General features: G+C 43.9%; 1 protein-coding gene across 2 annotated transcripts in view; it reads right to left on the bottom strand.

The window, feature by feature from the left end:
- The window catches only part of LAMP2 (lysosomal associated membrane protein 2), a 255,206-nt gene that overhangs the window by 130,124 nt on the left and 100,903 nt on the right, over positions 1 to 24,179 (bottom strand). For both annotated transcript variants that reach the window (XM_069212088.1, XM_069212096.1), the window contains exons 4-5: positions 20,826 to 20,996; positions 11,137 to 11,315 (exon numbers count right to left, since the gene is read on the bottom strand). In XM_069212088.1, coding sequence (XP_069068189.1) covers positions 11,137 to 11,315; positions 20,826 to 20,996 — 350 coding nt within the window. The remainder of the gene's footprint in view (positions 1 to 11,136; positions 11,316 to 20,825; positions 20,997 to 24,179) is intronic.

The following is a 24,179-nucleotide window of genomic DNA, read 5'->3' as shown; positions in this document are numbered from 1 at the left end:
TCCTCATGGGCTGCATATGAGGGTAGATAGGCTTCATGGCACAGGCAACAGGGGTTGGTCCAAGAGTCTGAATACTTGTCTTTCCCTCTTGGACCACAGTCCTTTGTACTATTCTATAAAGACTAGACTAAAGAACACTTAGCCAGGTGCCACCAAGACAGAGGTCAGGAAACATTAGTGGCCAGATCACTGAAACAAATTCTAGATCAGAAGCCATTGTATACCATAGAAATATTGCCTTCTCAAGAATCAGGAAAAAAAATGTTTGAGCAATAATACCACATTTATACATGGTGCGTCAAACTGTTGACAAATATGGGTATTCAGATTTGAATGCAGCTCCCTTGCAGACACTGTGGGAAAATTAGGAAGTCCTCTGGAATCTTGGTGGATGAAATAAGGAAGTTGTAAGCAAATTAGTGAATGCAAAGAGCCTGGACCTTGATTGGCACCTTCTACTTGAGTTCTATTACACGTATCTAGCTAAGCTGGTTTGCAAACCTTTGCTAATCTACGAGGCCTATGACATGGGATTTATTCCTCCCTTGACTGGGGATGTTGTTGTAGGTAGTGAGGAAAGAGTTTGGATATTCTCCAAGGCTCTTTCATTACTGAATATTGAGATTTAAAAAAAAAAAAAAAAAAAAAAAAAAAAAAAAAAAGTAGTACACAGATACAGGTAGCTCTACAGCAACCTGCAAGTATCTCTCCTGCATGTATTCCAGCACACTAAATTTGAAGTGTTTCTTGGTTTGAATTAATATGCCTATCAAAATTGAAAAGATGGTTTTTGAGTTGAAAATGTTTGTATTTTCGGAACTCATAAGCTAATGTTTGAAGAGAAATGGCTGGTTTTGTAAAGTATGCATTTTAGCAATAAATCAGTAATAAATAATGAGGTGTTGTGGAGACTACTTATATTTTTTACCTTGGCACCAGGGCCAGTACATCTAAGGCTGTTATGTATTACACATGCAGAAGCATTCCACATAGCTAAAGATGTTTATACTACTGCTGCAAATCCTGTCTGGGGGCACTAAGGTGATCACTGCTGGTAATCTCACGTGGAGTGTCCACTAATGTAATGTTGACTAGTATGCTCTGTATTAAAACATAACAGTAGCTCAGGATGCTATGCATTGAATAGCAGCAGTTTTTTTTGTTGGTTTTTTTTTTTTTTTTTTTTAAACAGAAAAGGTTGGACACCCCGGCTGAACTAGGCACCCTGATGAAAACTGGTTAATTCCTGGGCATAACACATTCGAACATCCAGAGATTATTGTGTGCGAATATTCTGTGCAATGAATTTGGACCCTTGGGCAGCTCTGTCTGGGGGCAGCTGCTTAACATACAGAAAGCATTCGAAGTAGCCCTGTGACCCTACCTTTGTGCACTTAAGGAAGGTATGGGGTTTTGTGATAGTTTACGTAGATAGATCTGCCTGCTCTACTTGATGCCCTTACTTTAAGTGCAGTCCAGGGGAGTTGACCAATCGGCAGGGGGACCAGACTGGGGTGTCCTCTATACCTGGTTTGGTTTCATTAGCTATACAGCCCTTGGCAGCAATCCTTCAAAGAGGGCTAAAGACTGGGGAATGGGTCGTCCTAGGAGCACCTACAGCATTTCACTGTACACGGGCAATGTACTCTTGTTCTTTAGAGACCCACTGTTGCACGCACCTGTAGTTATGGAGGAACTGGAATTTTGCACAGATCTGCAGCTTAAAAATCAATTAGGTGAAGTCACGTCTGTTTCGTCTAAGACAGAATCCTCCCTTAAAGAAGGGAACAATTTGGGACCACCCCTCAAAGAGGAACTAAACATTTAAATAACTAGGTGTGCAGAGATGGCTCAAGATTGTTGCAGGCAACTTGAGTAGAGTGCTGATGCTTGTAAAGCATTACACCCTCCCCTCTTATGGGTAAGGGTACCTGTACCGACCCCTCAAGCCCATGCACACAATTATTTGGTACTATAAACTGTACTCTCAAGCCACAGGACTGAGGATGGGAAACAGTAATTTAACAAGAGGGTCTGGACTAACAATGGAAAAGAGTTGATTGATGATCTATATAAAGAGGGTATTCTCAGTTCCTTTAAGGAGTTGTGCATTGATTTTGGTTTACATACCAGCCAGTTTCTCACATTTGGGGCACTGGTGAACATTAGAGCAATATGGGGCCTGGAAAGGATGCAGTCATCCCCCAAGGATAGGCAATGTTGTTTACACATGGGACAGGTATACGGGTGATCTGCTTTGTCTTTTGCGTTCTTACAGGAAATACACTGGACTGTTGCAGTGGGAAGCCACTCTACAGCAATTTACAGATGGGGGAGTGGTCCTCTGTGATGGACCCTGTAAAGAAGGTAGACCGAAATCAGCAACTCAAATACACAGGTCAATTATGTCCACCAGACATAACTTGCACCAGCTTGCCTAGCCAAAACTGATTCATGGGTTTCATACTGGATCTCATTGCAGTTCTTCAGGGACGACTTGTGTGGTATGGCACTGCACAGTCATCCAACACTAGACCCCAGATTCTTGATTGGATCAATGAGTGGGAAGGGCAAGTTTGAGTTCTGCTTGCTTCGCAAGCTACCCAGGAGTAAGGACAATTGACAGAACAGAAAGGACTGCAAGATGTAGACAAGAAGGCAGAAATCACAGCAACAGTCTTGCAACGAAGGTAGTCTGCTTATGGTTATTATGTATAGATCTATATTAGATTGGACCATCATAGATATGTATTATAATACTTCAGACTGTTGGATACTCTGACAATACTGATCGTCTGCTGGTACTATATGTTCATGTGTACCTAGAACAGCTCTCCTTTAGTTACAACTAAGGGTCTCCATAGAGTACTTAAGTTACGGAAAAATGAATAAAGTGTTTAACAATAAAATAATTTAAAAAATAATTTTAAAAAGTGTGCCTCTTAATTCAGACAGAATGCAGCTCCTAAAAAGTGCTCCCACAGAAACTCCAACAGGCAAGACTGCTGACACTACATGTTCAGTTATAGTGAAACCATCACAGGTACAGAGCCCCGTAGCACAGGGACCAGGACCCCACATTGTTCTGCTTGTTGCAGTACCAAATGGCTGTAGTGTTGTGCAAGAGACCCTGCACCTGTCTTCTGTGGATGGACAGCTAGAAGGCCTTCTGGGGTGAATGGTCCCTCTGTTGGAGAGAAGAAAAAAAAAAAAAAAAAAAAAACAGGGCTTTGATCTCCACTTCCCCAAAATGACCCCTGACAACCACCCCCCTCCACCCCCATTACAACCAAGCAGCAATGCAGACATCACCTCTGGCCGTTCTAGTTAGGGAGATACAATGGTCTAACAAGACAAATTGCTCAATCACCTGCCACTTTAGATCATGGGACACCCTAGAGACCTGGATGGTGCTGGAAAGGTGGCCTCGATGCACATGCCACCTGGTGTAGTAGACAAGGAGCATGCATAAGGCTAAAAAGCCTCACAGCTAACCTCACAAGGACACAGGACAGAGCGTGAAATATCAGGTTCATGGACTGAATAACCTAAACTGGATTGGAAAAAAAAAAAAGCATAAACCCTACCTGAAGACAGTTTTGCCCCAGTGAAAGTAAGTATCTGTGAGCAAATCAGGTGAGACTTGGGCTCATTTACGGTGAACCCCAACAATGTGGAGAGATAGTGTTGTATGGAGGTGGTCCACAATGGACTGCAAGCCCACCTTCAGCAGCCAGTCACCTAGGTACATGAACACCCAGCCTCACAAGATGGGCATCATCCATGGACATCATTTTTGTGACCACCCGAGGGGCGAAGCAAAGTTGAGGGAAGCACAGCTTATTGAAAATGGTTCTTGGTCAACCTTGAATCACATGTAACACCTGGTGCCTGCAGAACAGGTACATGAAAATACAAACTGTCCCGGTTCAAGGACACCATAGTCTGCTGGGCCCAGATAAGATAGGATTTGAGCCAACATTAGCATTTCGAATTTGTCCAGTTGCAAGTAGGTGTTCAGCGGTCAAAGTCTGAGAATATCCTTTTCAGGACAAGGAAGTTGTCTAAACTACAACCCTGCCTTTCTTTTAATTCGGTACCTGTTGAATGGTAGCCTTTCAGAACACATCCATCTTCTGCAGCAGGATGGACAGGTGCTCCTTCGAAATTTATCCTGGTGCAGCAGACATATTGGGTGAGAAGGGGAAAAGATATGAAATCTGTCAAACATAATGGATCCCAAACCAGGAAGGAAGGGTTTAACTGTGCCCTCTCCAAACCCATCCCTCCACTCACAGTTGGATGCGAGACATTTAAGCAGCTTGTTGATTTATCACAAACATTGGAAGGGAACCCTTGAAAGACCAGCTGCACTACTTCAGAAGATGCCAGGTTCCTTCCAACTGCTGCACGATTTAATCAAGATAGGAAGGTTCCCAAAGTCAATAGTGAAAGCACAGAGCTCAAAACAATAAGTATTATTCTATTCAAGTGACTGTGGTACAGAATTTGACAATAAGCTAATTTAGCAATTAGTAACCCACCAACGTGTTCCACAGCTTTTACATTAGCTTTTCGCTTCAACTGGTCATACTCAAATTCCATTTGTATTCACAAAGATTTTAAGTCAGGCAACGAAATAGACTGATTGTACCATTGTGAATTCTCGGTTTAATTTGTAGCAGTCATTTTAGTCGATTGTAGAAACAATATGGAAATTTCCAATTTTAAGGCTCGTACAAAAAAAAAAAAAAAAAAAAAAGTGTTGCAGTGGTCACTTGGCAAGAAAGTTGTGTATTATACCAGTTGCCATTTTGGACCAGACTCTTGTTGGCCAGTATAGCAGGAGGCATCGAGAAGATTGACTGATGCCCCTGCTTGCCTATGATGTGTGCTGTTGCCGCGCCTGCACCCCCGAAAGGACTGGGCTGCCTGCTGCTTCACTGTCTGGGAAGGCTCTTACTGCATATAGAGCAGCCATCTGGAGTTTCCTCCAAATTTGCCAAAACTTATGGGAAACTGCTTTGCAGAGTTCAAAAGCCCCAAGAAATGTTCTATGGGCCTCCTTTCCTTACATCATTCATATGGAGTCTGCCTTCGCTCCAAAGAGGCAAGCTCCATCAAAGGGCCCGATCCATCAGTGATGCCTATGCTCCACATCACTATAAAATCCAGTTGACATCATTTAGGCAGGTCAGCCAAGCACAACACTTGTACCAACCATCACGGATCTTCGGAGTCCAAGAAGCCTCAAGGTCCTCCTGGGACCACAAGCAAGATCTCACTGGCAAGGTCCTGTAGGGCATGCGTGTATTGCCCAGACAGACTTCATTTATGGACCTCAGTGCCAGGCTGGCAGAAACACATACCTGCTTGTCAAAATCCTCAATCTGGGGGCATGGCCAAAAAGGTGGAGCGGTAACATGCTGTTCACCATCACTCCCATAGGCCGCGCTGACATCCTAAGCCCTCAGGGTGGGAGGCAGAGGTGGTCCTCCAAACACCATTTTAGTGTTGACTGGTGAGGTGCTTTGTCTGTTCACCAGCCGCCTGCCTCTCAGGGTGCAGTGAATGACACCGGATATCACAGCTTGGTGATGGAAAGCCCGGATTGGTCAGGGCAAGGGGGGGGGGGGGGGGGGGGGGGGGGCATACACCCTTATGAGCACCAAGAAAAATAACTCACCCCATTGCAATCTTTTCACCTACTTGGATAGGCCCCACTCCTAAGCACTTGTTGGACATCATCTGCACCCCTAACGCTGAAAAGAGGAAGGAGCTAGGACAGATCCTGGCTCAGGGTCTGACAGACATCAAGAATGATAGTCAATGAAAATCGCAGATGTCATTACAGCAGCAGACTGTGTCCAATGTGCGCTTAATGCTGAGAAGCGGTGGAGGCCTTTGCGACCTCCCATGCGTAGGTAGAACAGAGGTGCTCAGTGTTTGAAAGAAGGCTCGGGGAAGTCACTGAAACTGGAGGACTTGGCGAATCGTTCGAGACAAGAGAACTTATGCCTCAGCGAGGAGATCTAAAATGCAAACCTTTCAGCCTGTGTGGTGGGCATGCTTTCGACCTTGAGGGAATGGCCAGCAGGAAGTCCACCTCAGCAGGGTTTACCTTGCTGGCCCCTAATGGCAGTCCCAGAAGGTACCACTAGCCATCTTTGTCAATTTCCACTACTACTCTGAGAAAGATGTGGTCTTTCTACAAGACAGGAAAAAAAAGGGAGAGGAGACGTTTAAAGACTATCCATGTACCATTTACCAAGACATCTCCCAGCCTGCGCTGCAACACAGAGCAGAGTTTCCCCTATCACTACCCCTCTGGCCTTTCTTTTGAAATTTACGTCAAGCGCTATACCGTCTGAGTTCCATGGAGCTGTAGCTGTACTGGATATTCAGTTGGAGATTACTTGCTGAGGGGAGAACCGTAGACGTCCAGAGAAACGAGCCTTCCAATGCATGTCGTCATTGAGGTGGTCTGCTGGATAGTGTTCGGGTAAATCTTTAAAGCAGGCCCTCACCAGAGGTTCACGATTTGGGACGACCGAAGTCACTCATGCAGCCCGACTGGAGTACCGACTGGCCCGGGGGACCAAGAATAGCTCTCGAACCCGCCTGTCCTCTGGAGGTGGTTTTGAAGACTATACACCCATCTCCTATCCCCTCTGATTCCATGCATAATATAGGCAACGAAGAGACATACCTGTCATGAGTTTAAGGGGGGGGGGGGGGTTCCTGGTCATGAAGTAGCCTGTCCGGGCATTGGTGTGGCCTGTGAGGACCAAGAGGAGGTTACCTTGATACAGCCCTGAGGGCAGACCCTCCTCAGGTAGGTCCCACTGGCATCAACACACTTCACGCTAAAGGCCTCAACTCTCCTAATGCACGAGGTGCAAATTGGAGAAGTGTCTGATGGCAATCTGGACATTGTCTTCAGGAGACTCACCTCCTAAGTAAGGACCAGGGGAACCAAACATCCAGGCTTTCCCAAAGCATACTACTCAGCTACTACCAAACAGCAAAGAGTTGCCATCCTTCCCCACTGCAACCTGCCCCTATTGCTATGCTCCACAAGGTTGACAGATGCAGGTATATCTATACTGAAAGGGACTCTATATGGACAGCCCATCACCACTGTCACAGTATATGTGCTTAACACATCCCAAGACTGCTTTCTCCTAAGCTTCCTAAATACATTGAAGGAAGTTAAGGGAGACATCCTCTCTGGGGACATTAACCAAGTGGATGATCCGACCAGGGATAGGAAGGGAAGTGGGAGAACACACAGGGGCCTTTTCTAAACAAGTAAAGAAACTTGGGAGATTATGGGATTAAAGGATGCCAGACGCAAACTTGATGATGGTTAAGAGGTACACGTTCTACTCCCATGTGCATGCTAAACAATCCCACATTGGCTATATTTTAGTGAGCAACCACTGGTCGTTTTCCTGAAAGCAGAGATTAATCCCATCTGTGTTTCTGATTTCGAACCATACTGTTGGTTCTGGCCAAGTTAGAATTAGGCCTGCACATGTGTTGGGTTTTTGGCAGCTGCATCCCTCCCTGTTGACAGAACCAGTTATCTGCCAGGACATCGTAAAAAGGAATGATGAATACTTGGGGCTAAACAAGGTGGAGCAGTACAGATTCCCAAAGTCTAGGATGCCTTTAAGGCGGTTGACCACTGCAACCATAATAAAGTGGCTCTAGAGCAAGCCAGGGTCCATAAGCTGGAGAGCCAGCAATTGGCAAGTGAGATACAGAGACAGGAAGCAGACCACACTACACCCTTTCAAGCTGCAATACATATGCCTTGGCGTCTGCGTGAGACCAGCTTAAAATGTACTATACAATTTAGATTGAACACTCTCCTTCACTTGCATAAACAGGAAGCGCTATACTAAGGCGAGCCTTCCCCATCCATGCACAGGATTGAAATCCTGGACCGAATCCATCTTCCCACACGCTCAAACACTCAACAAGAATCTTTGAAAGGCCACATTATGCTGGAGAAAATTCACCTCGCCATCCAATCTCTGAAGCTTAAAACTGCAGGCCCCAATGACCTCAGCTTTTTCATTTTTTTATTTTATTTTTTTAAATAAAAACATTTGCAGCTCAACTCACCCTGAAACTGGTAGACCGGTTTCATTACTGCACGACCTTCAACAAGGCAACAAGAACGAAGGGGGAGGGGACAGTCGTGGTTATAGCCAAACCCAACAAGCACCCTATCTTCCCCTCCTCCCCAAAAGAGGAGCGTTTTATCAACCAATAGCCCTGCTTAATCTGGATGCCAAATTATTTACGAAAATACTCAGCCACTTGCCTGAATATAGTACTGCCCACTCTGGTCCACCCCAACCAGAGTGGCTTATTCACGGCCTCCAGGTGCATGATAATCCCCATGTGGCCATCCATTTGACAGAGAAACCATCTCTCAAGCTATCCCCATAGTATTCCTCTCCTTCGAATCAGAGATGGTCTTTGAAAGGGTGGATTGGACTTTTTGTGCATCTCCCTCTGCAAGACGGGCCATAGGCCCCTATTTCTGAAGGTGGCCTTAGAGTTATTCCGTCCCATCCCTTAGCCAAAAGTACCTTTGACAGCCACCTTTCGTCACCATTCTCCCTCTCCAAGGGTACCAGACAAGAATGTCTGCTCTCCCCTCTGATTTGCACTTTCCATAGAGCCTTAAACCGGTCTGATTTGGTAGTCTCAAGCAGTGACAGGCATACAAATTGGGCCACAAGAACATAAGATCTCACTTTACGCAACTATGTCCTTCTCACTCTAGGTTCTCCAAATACGTCCTTACCTCAGTTGGGGACCTTACAACAGTTTGAGGCAGCCTCGGGCTACAAGGTTAATTTCAACAAATCGGGAGTTCAACCTTAAGCTCAGTGTGGGAGACAAAGCCATGCTGGCCACACAACTCCAGTTTTGATGGGCTAAATCGTCCTTCATGTGAGCTTCTTGACTTATCAATGACCCCGACCCATGTACAAACTGAGCTGCAACACACAGGCAATGGTCCTACTCTGGGAAGGGAAGAGTACGCTTAATTTTTCAGGGTAGACTATATTAGGGCAGGACTGCCCTCTACAGTTTGGGTTAGCAGAGGGCACGCTTCATTCTAGGATAGATAGGTTAGAAGTATGTACTAGAGAAATTCGCACAGGTCTTTTCTTCATGATTGCTCTGTCAGCTTCTATGTACTCGCCTGTAGCACATCAACTATTGCAACACGCCCCCACATAAGGGGTTGGGACAGTCCATTATTTCGATCGACCAAAAGTTATTACAAAGATTTGAACTAAAAATAAATACTTTTGGATTTCCGAACCAGGGGAATCGGTCAAAAATTAATTGCCTTACTGAAAGAAACGTGACTTTCCAGGTCTGCATACCTAGAGAGAAAAACTAGGGGTGTGTAAAATGTGTTGGCGTGGTTACATGAAATTAAGTAACAAATCTGCTAAATTAAGTAAAATGCTAATCTGTCATTTTGCGCTTTTAGCACAAAATGAGTCTTTGCATCAAATTTTAGCCTGACGCCGCAGTTAAAAGCTCAGCGAACAACTGATCGCTTTTTGTTGTTCCATGCATTCGTTGTATACATTTACTGCAAGTGGTAACTATGCAATATGGTTTAATATATTAATTTGAGGATTTCGCCTGCGAAATGTTATGAAAAATTACAAATCAGCATAATTTAAATGTCTCTCAAGCCTACGAAAAACCTGCATTGCAGGGTGCAGGTCTATGAAGCCTAGTAACTGCAGACTCACAGGCAGACAACAGTTTCAATCAGGTAGCCATCAAAGAATCTGGGAAAATAACCGTTCCTGTAATCAAGTTGCACTGCAAATCAAATACAATTATATGCGATCTTAGAACATAATGTGATTTTTCTCCACTTAGTTTGTGGATGCTTATTGTAACCTTGAAGGCTACCCCCTCCGACTACTCTCCTAAAATATGTATTGAAAAGATTTGTCCTGTATTTTGATTCATTTTTTTCTCCTCTCAGTAGTTCTACTTTCATTATTACCAATAGTTCACTTTGTTAGACCGGTTTCAATTTCAACGGAAAATAATTGAAAGCTGATTTTTCTACTTTCATTTATTTTTATACACGATAAGTGCTTTGTATTAGATTGGCAAATATGCAATATGTATGCTCAAACAAAAACATAATGATAAAAAAAATAGGGACTCCTGGGGAGGTCACTTCCATAGCGCACTCTACAGAGTAGAATTCTGATGCCCTTCATGATGCCCACAGTCTTGCTGAGGACTGATAAAGCAAAGCAAGTAGCAGGATGTAACTGGTTATCAAAAGCAATAGGAGGAAGTAATAGAACCCCTCAACCCAATTAAGGTCTCAAACCGTTTCTTCCCTTCCACAGTCCATTTAACCAAATATAACTGACTGAGATGCGCACCTCAAAGGTCATGGAGTAACTGGTTACCCACAGAGAGGCAGTATAGATACTCTTGCACTTTCTTCTTACCATACATGAAACCCTAAATAACCCTTAAAACAATACCAACATCAGTATGTGGATGATACCCAAGACTATATTAAATTCTCAACTTCCAACATTGAACAACTAAAGACCTGCCATACAGAATTACATACCATACCTAAACTTTAACACGCAATTCCTTCACAAATAACACACAAAAAAAAAAAAAGCACACACACCTAGCATTTACTACTAAAGAAAGCCATGTCCCATCTCCACGAAGACGACTAGTCCACGTCTGATCCTTTTCCATTTAATTTGAGGCATCTGGTTGAACAAAGGGTATTCCCTAGCTTCTACCATAACACCTACAAATTATGAACAAACTAAGTCATCCTCTACTAGAAGCACCTCATTAATCCTTAAACAACCCTTCCTAGTTCCTTTGAAACACTACAAAGAAAATCCAAATCCAATTCTCCTTCCACCCCCCCGCACTTGATACATCACTAATTGTTCCGTATCAGGACAAGAGTCCCCACACTACAATAACCACTGCTACCCATTTTATGCCACAGACAACACAAATTAATTAAAATACATAAATGACCAAATCTGGTAAAGTGCACTTAGTAATTCTAACCAGCCATAAACATACCTGAGAAACATTCAGTTGAAGCCCCATGGTTGCCAGAAGGCAAGTTTCATTTCCTTTCTTTACAGAGTATGTTCCAGTGGATGGTTTACTTGGAGTTGGTTTTGTAGGAGCTGGGGTAGATGCAGGAGTAGTAGTTTCAGGTGCTGCTGTTGTAGTTATATCAGCATCACATTCCGTAACTAAAATTAAAAATGTAGCATTACAAACATTCTAAAATAAGCTATGCAAATCAATAGCATATTCCGTGTTAAGATATGCATGAGTCGAACATATCAATATCCCAATAATGTTACATAATAAAGTCAAGCTAGCAGTACCTACTTGTATTTCTTTTGAAACAGGTCACAAACCCAAAATTCTAAAATGAATAGTTTATAGTGCTTTGACTCGTTACAAGTACAGCATTTTTTTAAAATACTGTCAATATGCAGATAATCTTAAGTGTTCAGAACTGGCGTATTTTTTTTTCTTTTTCAAAAAGGGTGAAATTTGAACGCAAAATGTCAGGGCAAAATGTGAACTTGTGTCAATTTGTGACGCAAGAAAGAACTTCATGTTAAAAAGAAAAAAAGTGCAAACAAAAAACAATGCTAACAGCCACTCGTATTCTATTACAGTTCGTTCACAGTAAACATTTACCATGAATTGCGTGTAAATATGCGAAGTGGGGTAATGGCATAATTTCAGGAACTTTACTTAAGTATTGCACAAAATTCCTGAAACTACACCAGGATAATTATAATTGAAACCAGGCCTAATAAGCACAAAAAAATGCATTAAGAAACGTCCTGGATGCTAACAGCCGAAGAACACAATAGCAGAACAGAACAAGCCAAATCTACACATCAGCATCTGTGAGGGACATGACACTAAGGAGGCGTGTATGGTTTTCTGCATTCAAACAGGTGTCTGAAAACTTCTGAAGATAGGCAGGGAAATGGGTCACTGCAGGGGACATGCACGCATGTTCCAGGGTCAAGAGTAGAGAAAAGTACATTCAACTGAACTATAACAAGAGTGCTTGAAAACAGACAACCAGAATTAGGATAAAGGGTAGGTTGGTGTAATACGAGGTGCTCTGGCTAGGAAAAAAAGGGGACCCATCCTTACTGATTAGTTTATGAAACACCGGCATTATTTCAGGACACATAGGCCAATAGTCTGGCAACTTAAGAAATAGGGGCAGGTGAGGAGTGAGTTGAGAATACATGAAAAACTATATCTAGGTGGTAGTGTATTTTATCGAATGGAAAAAGGATTAGTGAGGTGCACAGTAAGAAGACGGCTTCAGTAATTTGGTTTTCGTAACGGGCTGTTAGTATGATTCATGCCACTATGGATAGTGATAGAGGCAGATATGTTTCTCTTCAGCAATTGTAGTTTCTCAATCAGTGCCATTAACTTCTAAGTAAATGTTACAAAGAAAGTACTGATATTTTGAGGGAAGGAATAATTTAGGCGACACGGCAGGAGGAGATTGAGGACATGAACGGTAATGATTCTTCACTCCAAGTGTAGTTTGCCACAAGTATTCAGACTTGGAACCGCACTGGGCAGAGCAGAGGTTAGGTGATTGGTCTCCCAGTGAAAATCACATTAGCCTACTTGATATATTTGAATTATGGCTGCAGCTCAAAGCAATACTAAGAAATTGCCACCAAAACCTATGTCGGATCTGTGAAGTCAGAACATACACGTTTCAAGGGGTCCACTACAACATTAAAAGCCCTTTGAGAAGGCTTCACACCTGCCTGTATGAACCTGAATACAATGATGCTAGGTCATGGATTGGAATCCAAGAAAAGCTAGAGTGGGCCTGGAAGCCTTCACATCTGGTCAATCAAGGCATCAGGTGTGTGACTCAAAATACATACACAGTCTACTTTTCCTGCATTAATTTCTGGTTAGCATCTAGAAGACTCTCAAGCATAGTTACTGACTTCAGTATTATTTTTTCTGATTATTTACTTGGGTTACCACTGAAGGAGCACAGAAGAGTTGTCTGAAGAGTTCATTAAAACATCTGTATAGTTCATTTATGGAATTCTTTACCAGTAATTTTGACTGCGTCCCAAAAATGAGCACTGTCTGTGAAACTAGCATTTTTATATATCGTACAGCAATTAAACTGACTGGAAGCTAGGTTGGCTGTGCATGAAACCTTGAGTGTACCAATGACCCAAAGACACAGGGCGAGAGGAACAGTTACCCGTTTCCTTCCTGGAAAAATCAGGAAAGGAAAAAAACTTTAGTGGTAAGCAGAAGGGTTAGGAGGCACAGGAAAGTTAGATGGGAGGACGGAACGTTAGCAAGGTTTAGCAGAGGCTCCTACTTCACACAACAAGGTTAACATTCACATGACAGAAGTTGTTGCATTTCAAGAGGGTGCAGGCCTGAAAATATTTGCTAATTTTTATTCAGTCACTTAATGGCGAGTGCTGTCACAAATCAGGTTAAGATGGCTTCAGGGTGTTGCCCTGGCTTGTATCAATGAGGATTCTAGAGTGTCACTGTCTAATCTGATCACTAGCTGAAATGCATGCCTGGTTTGCAGTAAGGAATGCCCTTTTGACCAAGAGATTCACTATACAGTTCTAGAAACAATGGTTTGAGCTTTTGACCTCTTTGCCACTTGCATTCCATTTTTAAAAGCATTTTTTTTTTTAGATTGGTTACTTTATTTAGAACGTATAACAATGCAGACAAGATGTGCATATGGGTATATACATTAGGTAGCCTTTACCACCTACGGCTTTAATTTGAAACAATATGGTATACAGCTCTCCCGTCGTGTCCATCTCAGGCTAAAGAGATAGCTAACTTTGGGCAAAAGGTAAGTCCGCAGCCACTATCGAAGACCCCAGGCTCACTGTTTGAGCCACTGTAAGCTGTACGTGGTGCACATATATACCTGGGTTTAGAGGTTGGAAGGTGAAGTACGGCATACAAAACTGCATGTTTTTAACAATTAGGCCTTTCAGCCAGTCCACCATCAGGGTATGTGCCATACACTAGTGCATTGCTAATCCCCAATTATCTTTATTGCCTTCTTTTCTGCATATAGGATTATGTAACGCAAAACCAAGATAAGGCAGCAGAACACTGTACACAAAGGTAAAGCTTACAGTCAGTGAATGGAGTGGTAGCTGGTTTCTTAGAGAAGATGTGGATTCTGTTACTGTATATAGTGATATATGCTGTCTAAATTGGATAATTGTCGGGGGTCATCCTAATGAGTACGAGAATGATGTTTCATGTCCTGGGTGCACAGACTGAATTCTTGAGATTCTAGGGTGTCAAATCGACACCCCATTGCTCACTATCAATTCAGTCTCATGCCTGATAAAAGCCAAACCTTATCTTCCTTTTTGCTACTGAAGTCTGATTATGAGACTTCACAGTTCATTACACTACTAGCCCTCTAGGACCAGTCACTCTGTCAAACCTTAGGTCAACCTTGTGTAACTCGGAGGGATTCAAAAACGAACAAGTGCAAAGGATTTAAACCACCACCACAATCACAGAAAGAAACAGGACACCAATTTATAAAAATTAAAAAATATTAATTTATGAAGAACAAAAACGAAAAAGATCCACAGAGGGTTCCAGAGATGCAACTTTAAAGAAGCGAAGTATCAAGACTTTACACTGAACTTCCAACAAGCAATTGCAAATTAAAAGAATTGGACACTTCAAAACATTAAAGAAAATGACATCAAGGATGAATGCAGTTACTTCGAGGTACTTTGGGCAACTAACTCCAGCAGGGATCCAATGAGGGGGACCAACAAGATCCAACAAGACAATTACCTTGGCAGCAAAGCAGTCTCCAGTTCCAGTGGTATCTTCCCACTGACTTCTACAGACTTCTAATGATACAGGCTGCTGAAGACGCTGTGCGGTTGATTTTGGAGGGGGGCTGAGGGGGACTTCCTGGGGCTACTCCTCAGTCCAGATGGGGCAACTTTTGCCACAGGAGTTTACATCCAAACTGTTAATTCCAGCAAGAGTCCAGTCACCAGTGGACTGTAGGCAGAACGAAAACAGCAATAACTCTGTTTGCCTATATATAGATTTTCGTCTGGGTGAAGAAATTGCACTCCGACAGCTCTGGTCTCCGGTACAACTTTTGATAAACAGGACTCAATTTCCTAGGCTGTCTTGCAATGAGGAGCCACGATTCAGTGATCTGAGCTACTAACTTAGACTTCCCAAGCTTTTATGGCCCTCTGCTCAGAACAGGAAGTCAGGCAACTGGCTCTTGGAGTCTCAGCTTCTGGCTGGGCTCAGGGAATACTCCTCTATGAGCATGACACCGCAGAGATAATCCGATTGCCGCTAGCCCAAGGAGCAGCAGGAGCAGTCAAGCTTCAGTGCAGCTTTGTCGGTGCCATGGAGAGCACAAAAGTCTTTTTGGTTCTCTTCTCCATGCCAAATGAGATCAGAGTTGTGGATGTGACTTATGCCCAGAAAGTGCCCTTTGGGGAGGACGCGGTTACTAGCTAATGGGCTACTTGGTTCCCACCTGCCAGAGGACAACTTTCTGTTGAGTGTGGCATCTAGCTATTCCAGAGTACTCCATTCTGTCCACTCCCAAGATGGCCGAACCCTTCTACTGGTGTGTGGAGCTCCTGTGCCTTCCCGAGGTGGGGCTACCTGGGGGCTACATACCAATGGAAAAAACAGTTTGACAACCATTTTCCCTGTGTCCCAGGCGTCAACCTGTCTGCCAAGAAAATAGTGGCCCCTCTCAAGAGCGGTAACCATTTGCCATTCAAAGGGGGTGTCCCCTTTGAAGCTTGCCTTTTGGGCCAACACCCCATGTGGCTTCCTTCCAGGAGGAGGTAACACCTCCTCCAGTGGCAGGCCTCTAGTGTCATCTGTCCTTGGAGCCGTTGACTCGTCTCCCTAGGTGGCCAGCAGGACGTCTCAGCACCATTATCAATGACCACTAGAAAATGTGGGCAACTGTGTCCCAACTTTCTAAAAGTCACACATTGCAACAAGTGTCATTAACTTTGACTTGGTGTAAGGAAATGCCTCCTTGGCATGGTTGCCCCCTGACTTTTTGCCTTTGCTGATGCTATGTTTACAATTGAAAGTGTGCTGAGGCCTGCTAACCAGGCCCCAGCACCAGTGTTCTTTCCCTAACCTGTACTTTTGTATCCACAATTGGCAGACCCTGACATCCAGATAAGTCCCTTGTAACTGGTACTTCTAGTACCAAGGGCCCTGATGCCAAGGAAGGTCTCTAAGGGCTGCAGCATGTCTTATGCCACCCTGGAGACCTCTCACTCAGCACAGACACACTGCTTGCCAGCTTGTGTGTGCTAGTGAGAACAAAACGAGTAAGTCGACATGGCACTCCCCTCAGGGTGCCATGCCAGCCTCTCACTGCCTATGCAGTATAGGTAAGACACCCCTCTAGCAGGCCTTACAGCCCTAAGGCAGGGTGCACTATACCATAGGTGAGGGTACCAGTGCATGAGCATGGTACCCCTACAGTGTCTAAACAAAACCTTAGACACTGTAAGTGCAGGGTAGCCATAAGAGTATATGGTCTGGGAGTTTGTCAAACACGAACTCCACAGCACCATAATGGCTACACTGAAAACTGGGAAGTTTGGTATCAAACTTCTCAGCACAATAAATGCACACTGATGCCAGTGTACATTTGATTGTAAAATACACCACAGAGGGCACCTTAGAGGTGCCCCCTGAAACTTAACCGACTATCTGTGTAGGCTGACTGGTTCCAGCAGCCTGCCACAAACCGAGACATGTTGCTGGCCCCATGGGGAGAGTGCCTTTGTCACTCTGAGGCCAGTAACAAAGCCTGCACTGGGTGGAGATGCTAACACCTCTCCCAGGCAGGAATTGTCACACCTGGCGGTGAGCCTCAAAGGCTCACCTCCTTTGTGCCAACCCAGCAGGACACTCCAGCTAGTGGAGTTGCCCGCCCCCTCCGGCCAGGCCCCACTTTTGGCGGCAAGGCCAGAGAAAATAATGAGAAAAACAAGGAGGAGTCACTGGCCAGTCAGGACAGCCCCTAAGGTGTCCTGAGCTGAGGTGACTCTGACTTTTAGAAATCCTCCATCTTGCAGATGGAGGATTCCCCCAATAGGGTTAGGATTGTGACCCCCTCCCCTTGGGAGGAGGCACAAAGAGGGTGTACCCACCCTCAGGGCTAGTAGCCATTGGCTACTAACCCCCCAGACCTAAACACGCCCTTACATTTAGTATTTAAGGGCTACCCTGAACCCTAGAAAATTAGATTCCTGCAACTACAAGAAGAAGGACTGCCTAGCTGAAAACCCCTGCAGCGGAAGACCAGAAGACGACAACTGCCTTGGCTCCAGAAACTCACCGGCCTGTCTCCTGCCTTCCAAAGATCCTGCTCCAGCGACGCCTTCCAAAGGGACCAGCGACCTCGACATCCTCTGAGGACTGCCCCTGCTTCGAAAAGACAAGAAACTCCAGTGACAGCGGACCTGCTCCAAGAAAAGCTGCAACTTTGTTTCCAGCAGCTTTAAAGAACCCTGCAAGCTCCCCGCAAGAAGCGTGAGACTTGCCACACTGCACCCGGCGACCCCGACTCGGCTGGTGGAGATCCGACACCTCAGGAGGGACCCCAGGACTACTCTGATACTGTGAGTACCAAAACCTGTCCCCCCTGAGCCCCCACAGCGCCGCCTGCAGAGGGAATCCCGAGGCTTCCCCTGACCGCGACTCTTTGAATCCAAAGTCCCGACACCTGGGAGAGACCCTGCACCCGCAGCCCCCAGGACCTGAAGGACCGGACTTTCACTGGAGAAGTGACCCCCAGGAGTCCCTCTCCCTTGTCCAAATGGAGGTTTCCCCGAGGAATCCCCCCCTTGCCTGCCTGCAGCGCTGAAGAGATCCCGAGATCTCTCATAGACTAACATTGGAAACCCAACGCTTGTTTCTACACTGCACCCGGCCGCCCCCGCGCCGCTGAGGGTGAAATTTCTGTGTGGGCTTGTGTCCCCCCCGGTGCCCTACAAAACCCCCCTGGTCTGCCCTCCGAAGACGCGGGTACTTACCTGCAAGCAGACCGGAACCGGGGCACCCCCTTCTCTCCATTCTAGCCTATGTGTTTTGGGCACCACTTTGAACTCTGCACCTGACCGGCCCTGAGCTGCTGGTGTGGTGACTTTGGGGCTGCTCTGAACCCCCAACGGTGGGCTACCTTGGACCAAGAACTGAACCCTGTAAGTGTCGTACTTACCTGGTAAAACTAACCAAAACTTACCTCCCCTAGGAACTGTGAAAATTGCACTAAGTGTCCACTTATAAAACAGCTATTTGTGAATAACTTGAAAAGTATACATGCAATTTTGATGATTTGAAGTTCCTAAAGTACTTACCTGCAATACCTTTCGAATGAGATATTACATGTAGAATTTGAACCTGTGGTTCTTGAAATAAACTAAGAAAAGATATTTTTCTATACAAAAACCTATTGGCTGGATTTGTCTCTGAGTGTGTGTACCTCATTTATTGTCTATGTGTATGTACAACAAATGCTTAACACTACTCCTTGGATAAGCCTACTGCTCGACCACACTACCACAAAATAGAGCATTAGTATTATCTCTTTTTACCACTATTTTACCTCTAAGGGGAACCCTTGGACTCTGTGCATGCTATTCCTTACTTTGAAATAGCACATACAGAGCCAACTTCCTACACTTGGGCATCTAATCAGTCTTAAAGGTATCAAACAACTTGTTACAATAAGTGCCAGCTTTGGTAATCACATTCAGATGTTAGCACAACTGAGTTGTCAGCGTGTAACTGTTCTCACCAATGAGGCTACCAGCCTCACAGTAACAACAATTGCAAGTTTTTACTGTCAGAACACGTAAAAAAACACGTTTTACTTTTTAAAATGCTGCATCCTATCTTAGGCCTTCATTGGCCTGCAATGAGGTGACCTTTACATATTAAAGAGCAGGGACTGGGCTTTACTATTGCTTTAAGTGCAAAGTCGAGTTAAGTTTTAAACTGCTCTACCAGTATGCAGTGGCAGTCCGGGAGACTGGTTTTACCTTGTCCTGGCATGATGGCACAATAAGTGCTGCAGTTTACAAGGGAAGACACTAACTTACAGGCCCTGTGTAGCCCTAGAACCATATACTGGGGAAATATAAATAAGTTAGCTTATGCCAATTGGATGTAGGCCAATCAAACATTCATGTTTAAGGGTCAGGGCACTGGCACAGACGTGTAGCTAGCAGGCCTTAGTGCACTTCAATAATGGGAAAACTATCAGCAATACTCAAACTTTAGGTGTGCCCATACAAAAAAAAAAAAAAAAAAAAAAAAAAAAAAAAGGAGGCATTTGCTTGCCGAGTCCCTCATCAGGACTTTATTACCGTGACCAGGTCTCAATTTCAGAGGTTTTAAACCTACTTTAATTGATAAATGTTATTAGTGTTGCTGGAACCAACTGGCCCCCATGATATCGGTTGAAAATCATTAACAGCCCACAACATGCTCTCTGGTTTAAGGTGTATTCAACAGGAAAAAGTTATTTACCATACGGAGGATAATAGCAAGGTACCCTGGAATTTCATAAAGAATGGAAATGAAGATTATATTTCATTCCAAACAGGTTGGAGAAGAGGCAGAAGGAAATGCTACTGAAGAGGGAAGAGATGTAGACACGACTGATAAGGAGCCAGGCAAGTATCCAAGTAAAGGCAGTCAGGCCAAGACAACCAAAAGGATACATAACATGGAAATAGGGCCTGGATGTATTTCTTGCAACTCCATACAGAAGGAAGAAAGTGGTTTTGGGACAAAGTAGGCTAAGTGTCACCGGGAAAACAAAACATTTGAAAACCCTTTAGAAGCCAATGAAACCAGAGTGCTGCAAGCCCACGCGTCCCCTTGGCCAGACTAAACATGGACACACAAAGGCATAGAAAGCCAGGATGAATGGCAAGTCAGAACTCTGCAGGTCTGCAAACAGCCTTAAAGCAGGCAAACAGCCACTACTATATATACACACTACAGCCTCCTCTAGGAGAGGCCACATCACACACAGGAGAACCCCAAGCACTACCTCGTAACCAGAAATCACATGCCCTCTCCTTCTCGGCTAAAATCCACCTTCCAATTGTTCATCTGGGAAACTAAGACAAGCACTGATAGAAAGTGGGAGCTTTCGTGGCCAATGTGCAGAAAACGGTCTTTCCTAATGGTTTCATCCATTCCTTCTCACTGACAGTCTACCGCTTCAGAGAAGAGCAGCAGATGTGACCGCAGAAAGTTTACTGGAGTGGGCTGTGCAGTCCTGGAAGCAGGCCTAACCCAACAACAATGCAGTGGTTGGCTGCATGATGCTTTGTGGATGTACCCTGAGGCTTTCTGGCCCTTTCTAATCTCTTGCCTCAGCCTTACTTAATTTGCGAATATCTATAAATAATGCCATTAGGCTGTGCTAGATCAGGGAAGCAGTTTGCCCTTTTCCAGCTCCGAACACTGAAATAAGGGGGTGGGAAATGTGTCATAGCAAGACAACAGGGTGTGACAGAACAAAAATGTGCACAAGATTCCAGCAAGAGATTACACTAGAGACAGAGGATTACAATAAGACAGTATGGAGAAAACTTACAGAATTTACATTATTAAACTGGATGATGTTTGGGGTGCATCCTTACCATTCTCTCCTATTGTGCCATTTTCAATGTAGGCCTGGAGGATAACATTCCAATATATCTGAACAACATTATCCACTTTGATCGAATCTGGATGGTTGCACTTGTACTTGCTCTTAAGAGGTACTGAAGTAAACAGCTGTGGTACAGCAGGAGTCTCCGTGGTAATTGTTCCTGTGAATTGAAAAGTTCAGAGCAATAAAGATTTAGTTTGTTTATACTACTAAGTAAATATTAGCTTTAGCCTGGATATTTTATGTGGCAGGCGGTGTTCCATACCAACTACTGGAAAAACGGTCAGCTTGCAAGGGAAACATCATACACACAGTGCTCAATATTAGTGTAACAAATCGAGCACCAGGGTACGGAGCTAGACTTAAAAAATAATAATAATAATAATAATAATTACGTTGGCTGCCAACAAAAGATTTTCAATGTATGCTGCATTCACCCTTGCAGATGAAAGACAGCGTGCTTATATCCGTGTGAGCATGTGCTGGTAGAAGTAAGGGACCAAGATAGATAGTGAGTGAGAATGACAGACTGGGTGCATATAGAGGAGAAGAAGTCAGTGACCGAGTGGGAGTGAGGATGAATGGGCAAGGATGAATATGAGGGAGTGTAAAAGTGCAAGAATGAAACTGGCAGTGAGTATAAGTGAGGAAGTGAGTCAGAGCGAGTGACAATGTTAGAGTAAGCGGGAGTAGAAGTTAGAGTGGAAAAGTGTGAGGAACAATATGAATGCATGAGTGCAAGTAAGTGTGAAAGGAGGAGTGTAAGAGTGAGTGCAAATGAGCACGTGCAAATATATGAGTGAAAAGGAGTACAAGTGAATACAAATGAATGAATTGAGAACAAATTAGTCCATGTGAATGAGTGAGTGAATGTGATTGAGCGGGATAAGAATGTTTTGAATACTAAGAATGTGATGCTCCAGAGTCTCTACTGAAGGTAATTCTTGGCTTATAGTGGCACCCACGCAAGATACTGGCACTAATACCCCAACCCAAAATGGATGAAAGCCCACAAGCCACCAGAGTTGCACTCTGGCACCAGCCACACACACCCCAACATGGATAAACCAGTCTTTCTGCCTCCTCCTCACTGCTCCCCCATGGACTTACAAGGAGTTGACAAGGTGATTGCCCCCTATCTGCCCCAGGTGGGGCAGACAATCCACTACACACCATGGATTTAAAAATGGCCCCAAAACGACTAGAAGGGGGTGTCTCACCCTGGCATCGAGCTATGCCCTGCTCCAGAAGGGGGCAATAGTGTTGTTCTACACCCCCCGGGTATAGAAGATGTTTGTCCCAACTGGAGAGGTTGCCCCAAATCTGCCTTCCCCCAGGGGGTAGAAAGCCTATTTAACACCCACACTCCTTTATTTTGCCCCAAGTGCAAAATCTCAGGTGTCTAACCCTGGCATTAGCCACATACCCACACCGATGAGGACAAACCTGTTGTGTGTGTGTATATATATATATATATATATATACACACACAAGCATGTGATAGAGGAGATATATATATATATATATACACACATACATATACATACATACACATATCCTCTCTATCACATGCTAGTACGGTTACCCACATAGTCAGATGTACAAATAAACCACAGCTCCTAAAGTGATATGTTGCTCATTTCAGAAATACATAGGTTTCCATGATATCAATTTTTTTACTCTACATATGCCACCATATGAAATGTTCTATATTCCACACAATGAAAAAGAATTGTAAGGTGCAGCTCAGTTGCTGGCTCTGTGTTCATCAGGTTCTTGGACAACCTACAACCAGAAGAGTCTACAGATGAAATAGTATACTTCTTTTATAAACTGCCCATCGTCACAAAAAGTTAGATGAAAACATTAGCACAAATGGCTGTTTTTTGCTACTCATTTTCAATATTTCTCTATTTACACAGGTAAGGCACGATTTAGAGCTAAGCAGAGGGGAATACTCTCTTACAAAAGTGACTGCTATCCCATCAGCCATATTACAATCCCATTAGATCATATGGATATCATAAGGCGGACAGGATATTCGTCATGTTTGTGATAAGAGTTTTCCTTCCGTTACAATCTAAATTAGGCCCTTAGCCTTTTGGGGAAACCTTAACATCTACAGGAAGTACCCTTGCTGAATTCAGATGCGGTGTACTTTCCAGAAATCTATAGCTTTCCAGGGTTTCATACGGGTTTTCACTACAAATTAAGTACGGTTAAAGCACAAAAATGGGATACCTTTTTGAAATATGCTGAAACAGTGGTTAAAAAAAAAATATTTTTGATTTAGGTCTGCATGTTCCTGAAAACTGGGAATATTTTGACTTTAGCGCAGCAAACCGATTGTTAATGCAAATTGTAGGAGGGCAGGCTGGTTAGGGAGGAGAACCAGTTTTTTTTTTGTTTAAATGGGGCACTTTTCCACAAGAAAAACTCAAACTAGATATACTTGGCCATTTTCTTCGTCCCCTCCATGGCAATCCAAAAAAAAAAAAAAAAAAAAAAAAAAAAAACGCAACATTTAACATAGATAACTTATGTGGGAAAAACAAAAACGAAAAAAGTTATGTGCACACTACCCCAAATAGCCAAAAAGGGCTCAGACATCAGGTGAAAAAGCCTCAATAGCTAACGGGCTAAAAAGCACGATTTCACACAATTGCTTGCTAAAATATTGTCTGTGAGGTCATTAAGGCCAAAGGGTGAATGATATCACTTTTGCTACCCTTGGCATTTTGGTGAAATGACATCGCTGCATCTATAGACAACCCTGAGTGTAGGGTGTTGCTACTTCAGTTTAACAAGTCCCTGAGGATCCTACAATAATCCCATTTGCAAACAAAGAAAAAAAAAAAAAAAAAAAAATAATGGGAGCTGGGATGTTGTGAGACCTGTCCTTGAGGTGTTCGGCCAGTCAGTGGAAACAGGTAGTATCCTCGGTGTACCATCATCTACCAAAGGTGTTACATGGTCACAAAACTGTTTCACCCCAATTACAGAGTCAAGTTGCTACCTGTGGGCACTTGGCTCTCAGGTTATAGATGAGGACCAATAGAGGCTTACTTTAAGTGCAGAAGGTTCTAAACCGAGATTCAATAGGACAATAAGTAGCGCTCATCACCAGTGACTGGGGAATGGTGCAGGAGTATGTGGCACCTATTTTACAGTTTTATTGGTCTGTTGGTGCCAAAGCTCAATAAACAGGTGTTAAAAAGAGAAGCAATTTTACTTGATAAAGAGGAAGGAGCATATTAACATGCAAGAAAACAAACTACTCAAACTATTATCTACACAAACTACAGGGTGTTATCACCTTCTGGTGCCTTGCTATAGACCAACC

Source organism: Pleurodeles waltl, chromosome 2_1, assembly GCF_031143425.1.
Source record: "Pleurodeles waltl isolate 20211129_DDA chromosome 2_1, aPleWal1.hap1.20221129, whole genome shotgun sequence".
NCBI lineage: Eukaryota > Metazoa > Chordata > Amphibia > Caudata > Salamandridae > Pleurodeles > Pleurodeles waltl.
The sequence above is the reverse complement of the archived record's forward strand: the minus strand, read 5'-3'. Positions and strand labels throughout refer to the sequence as shown.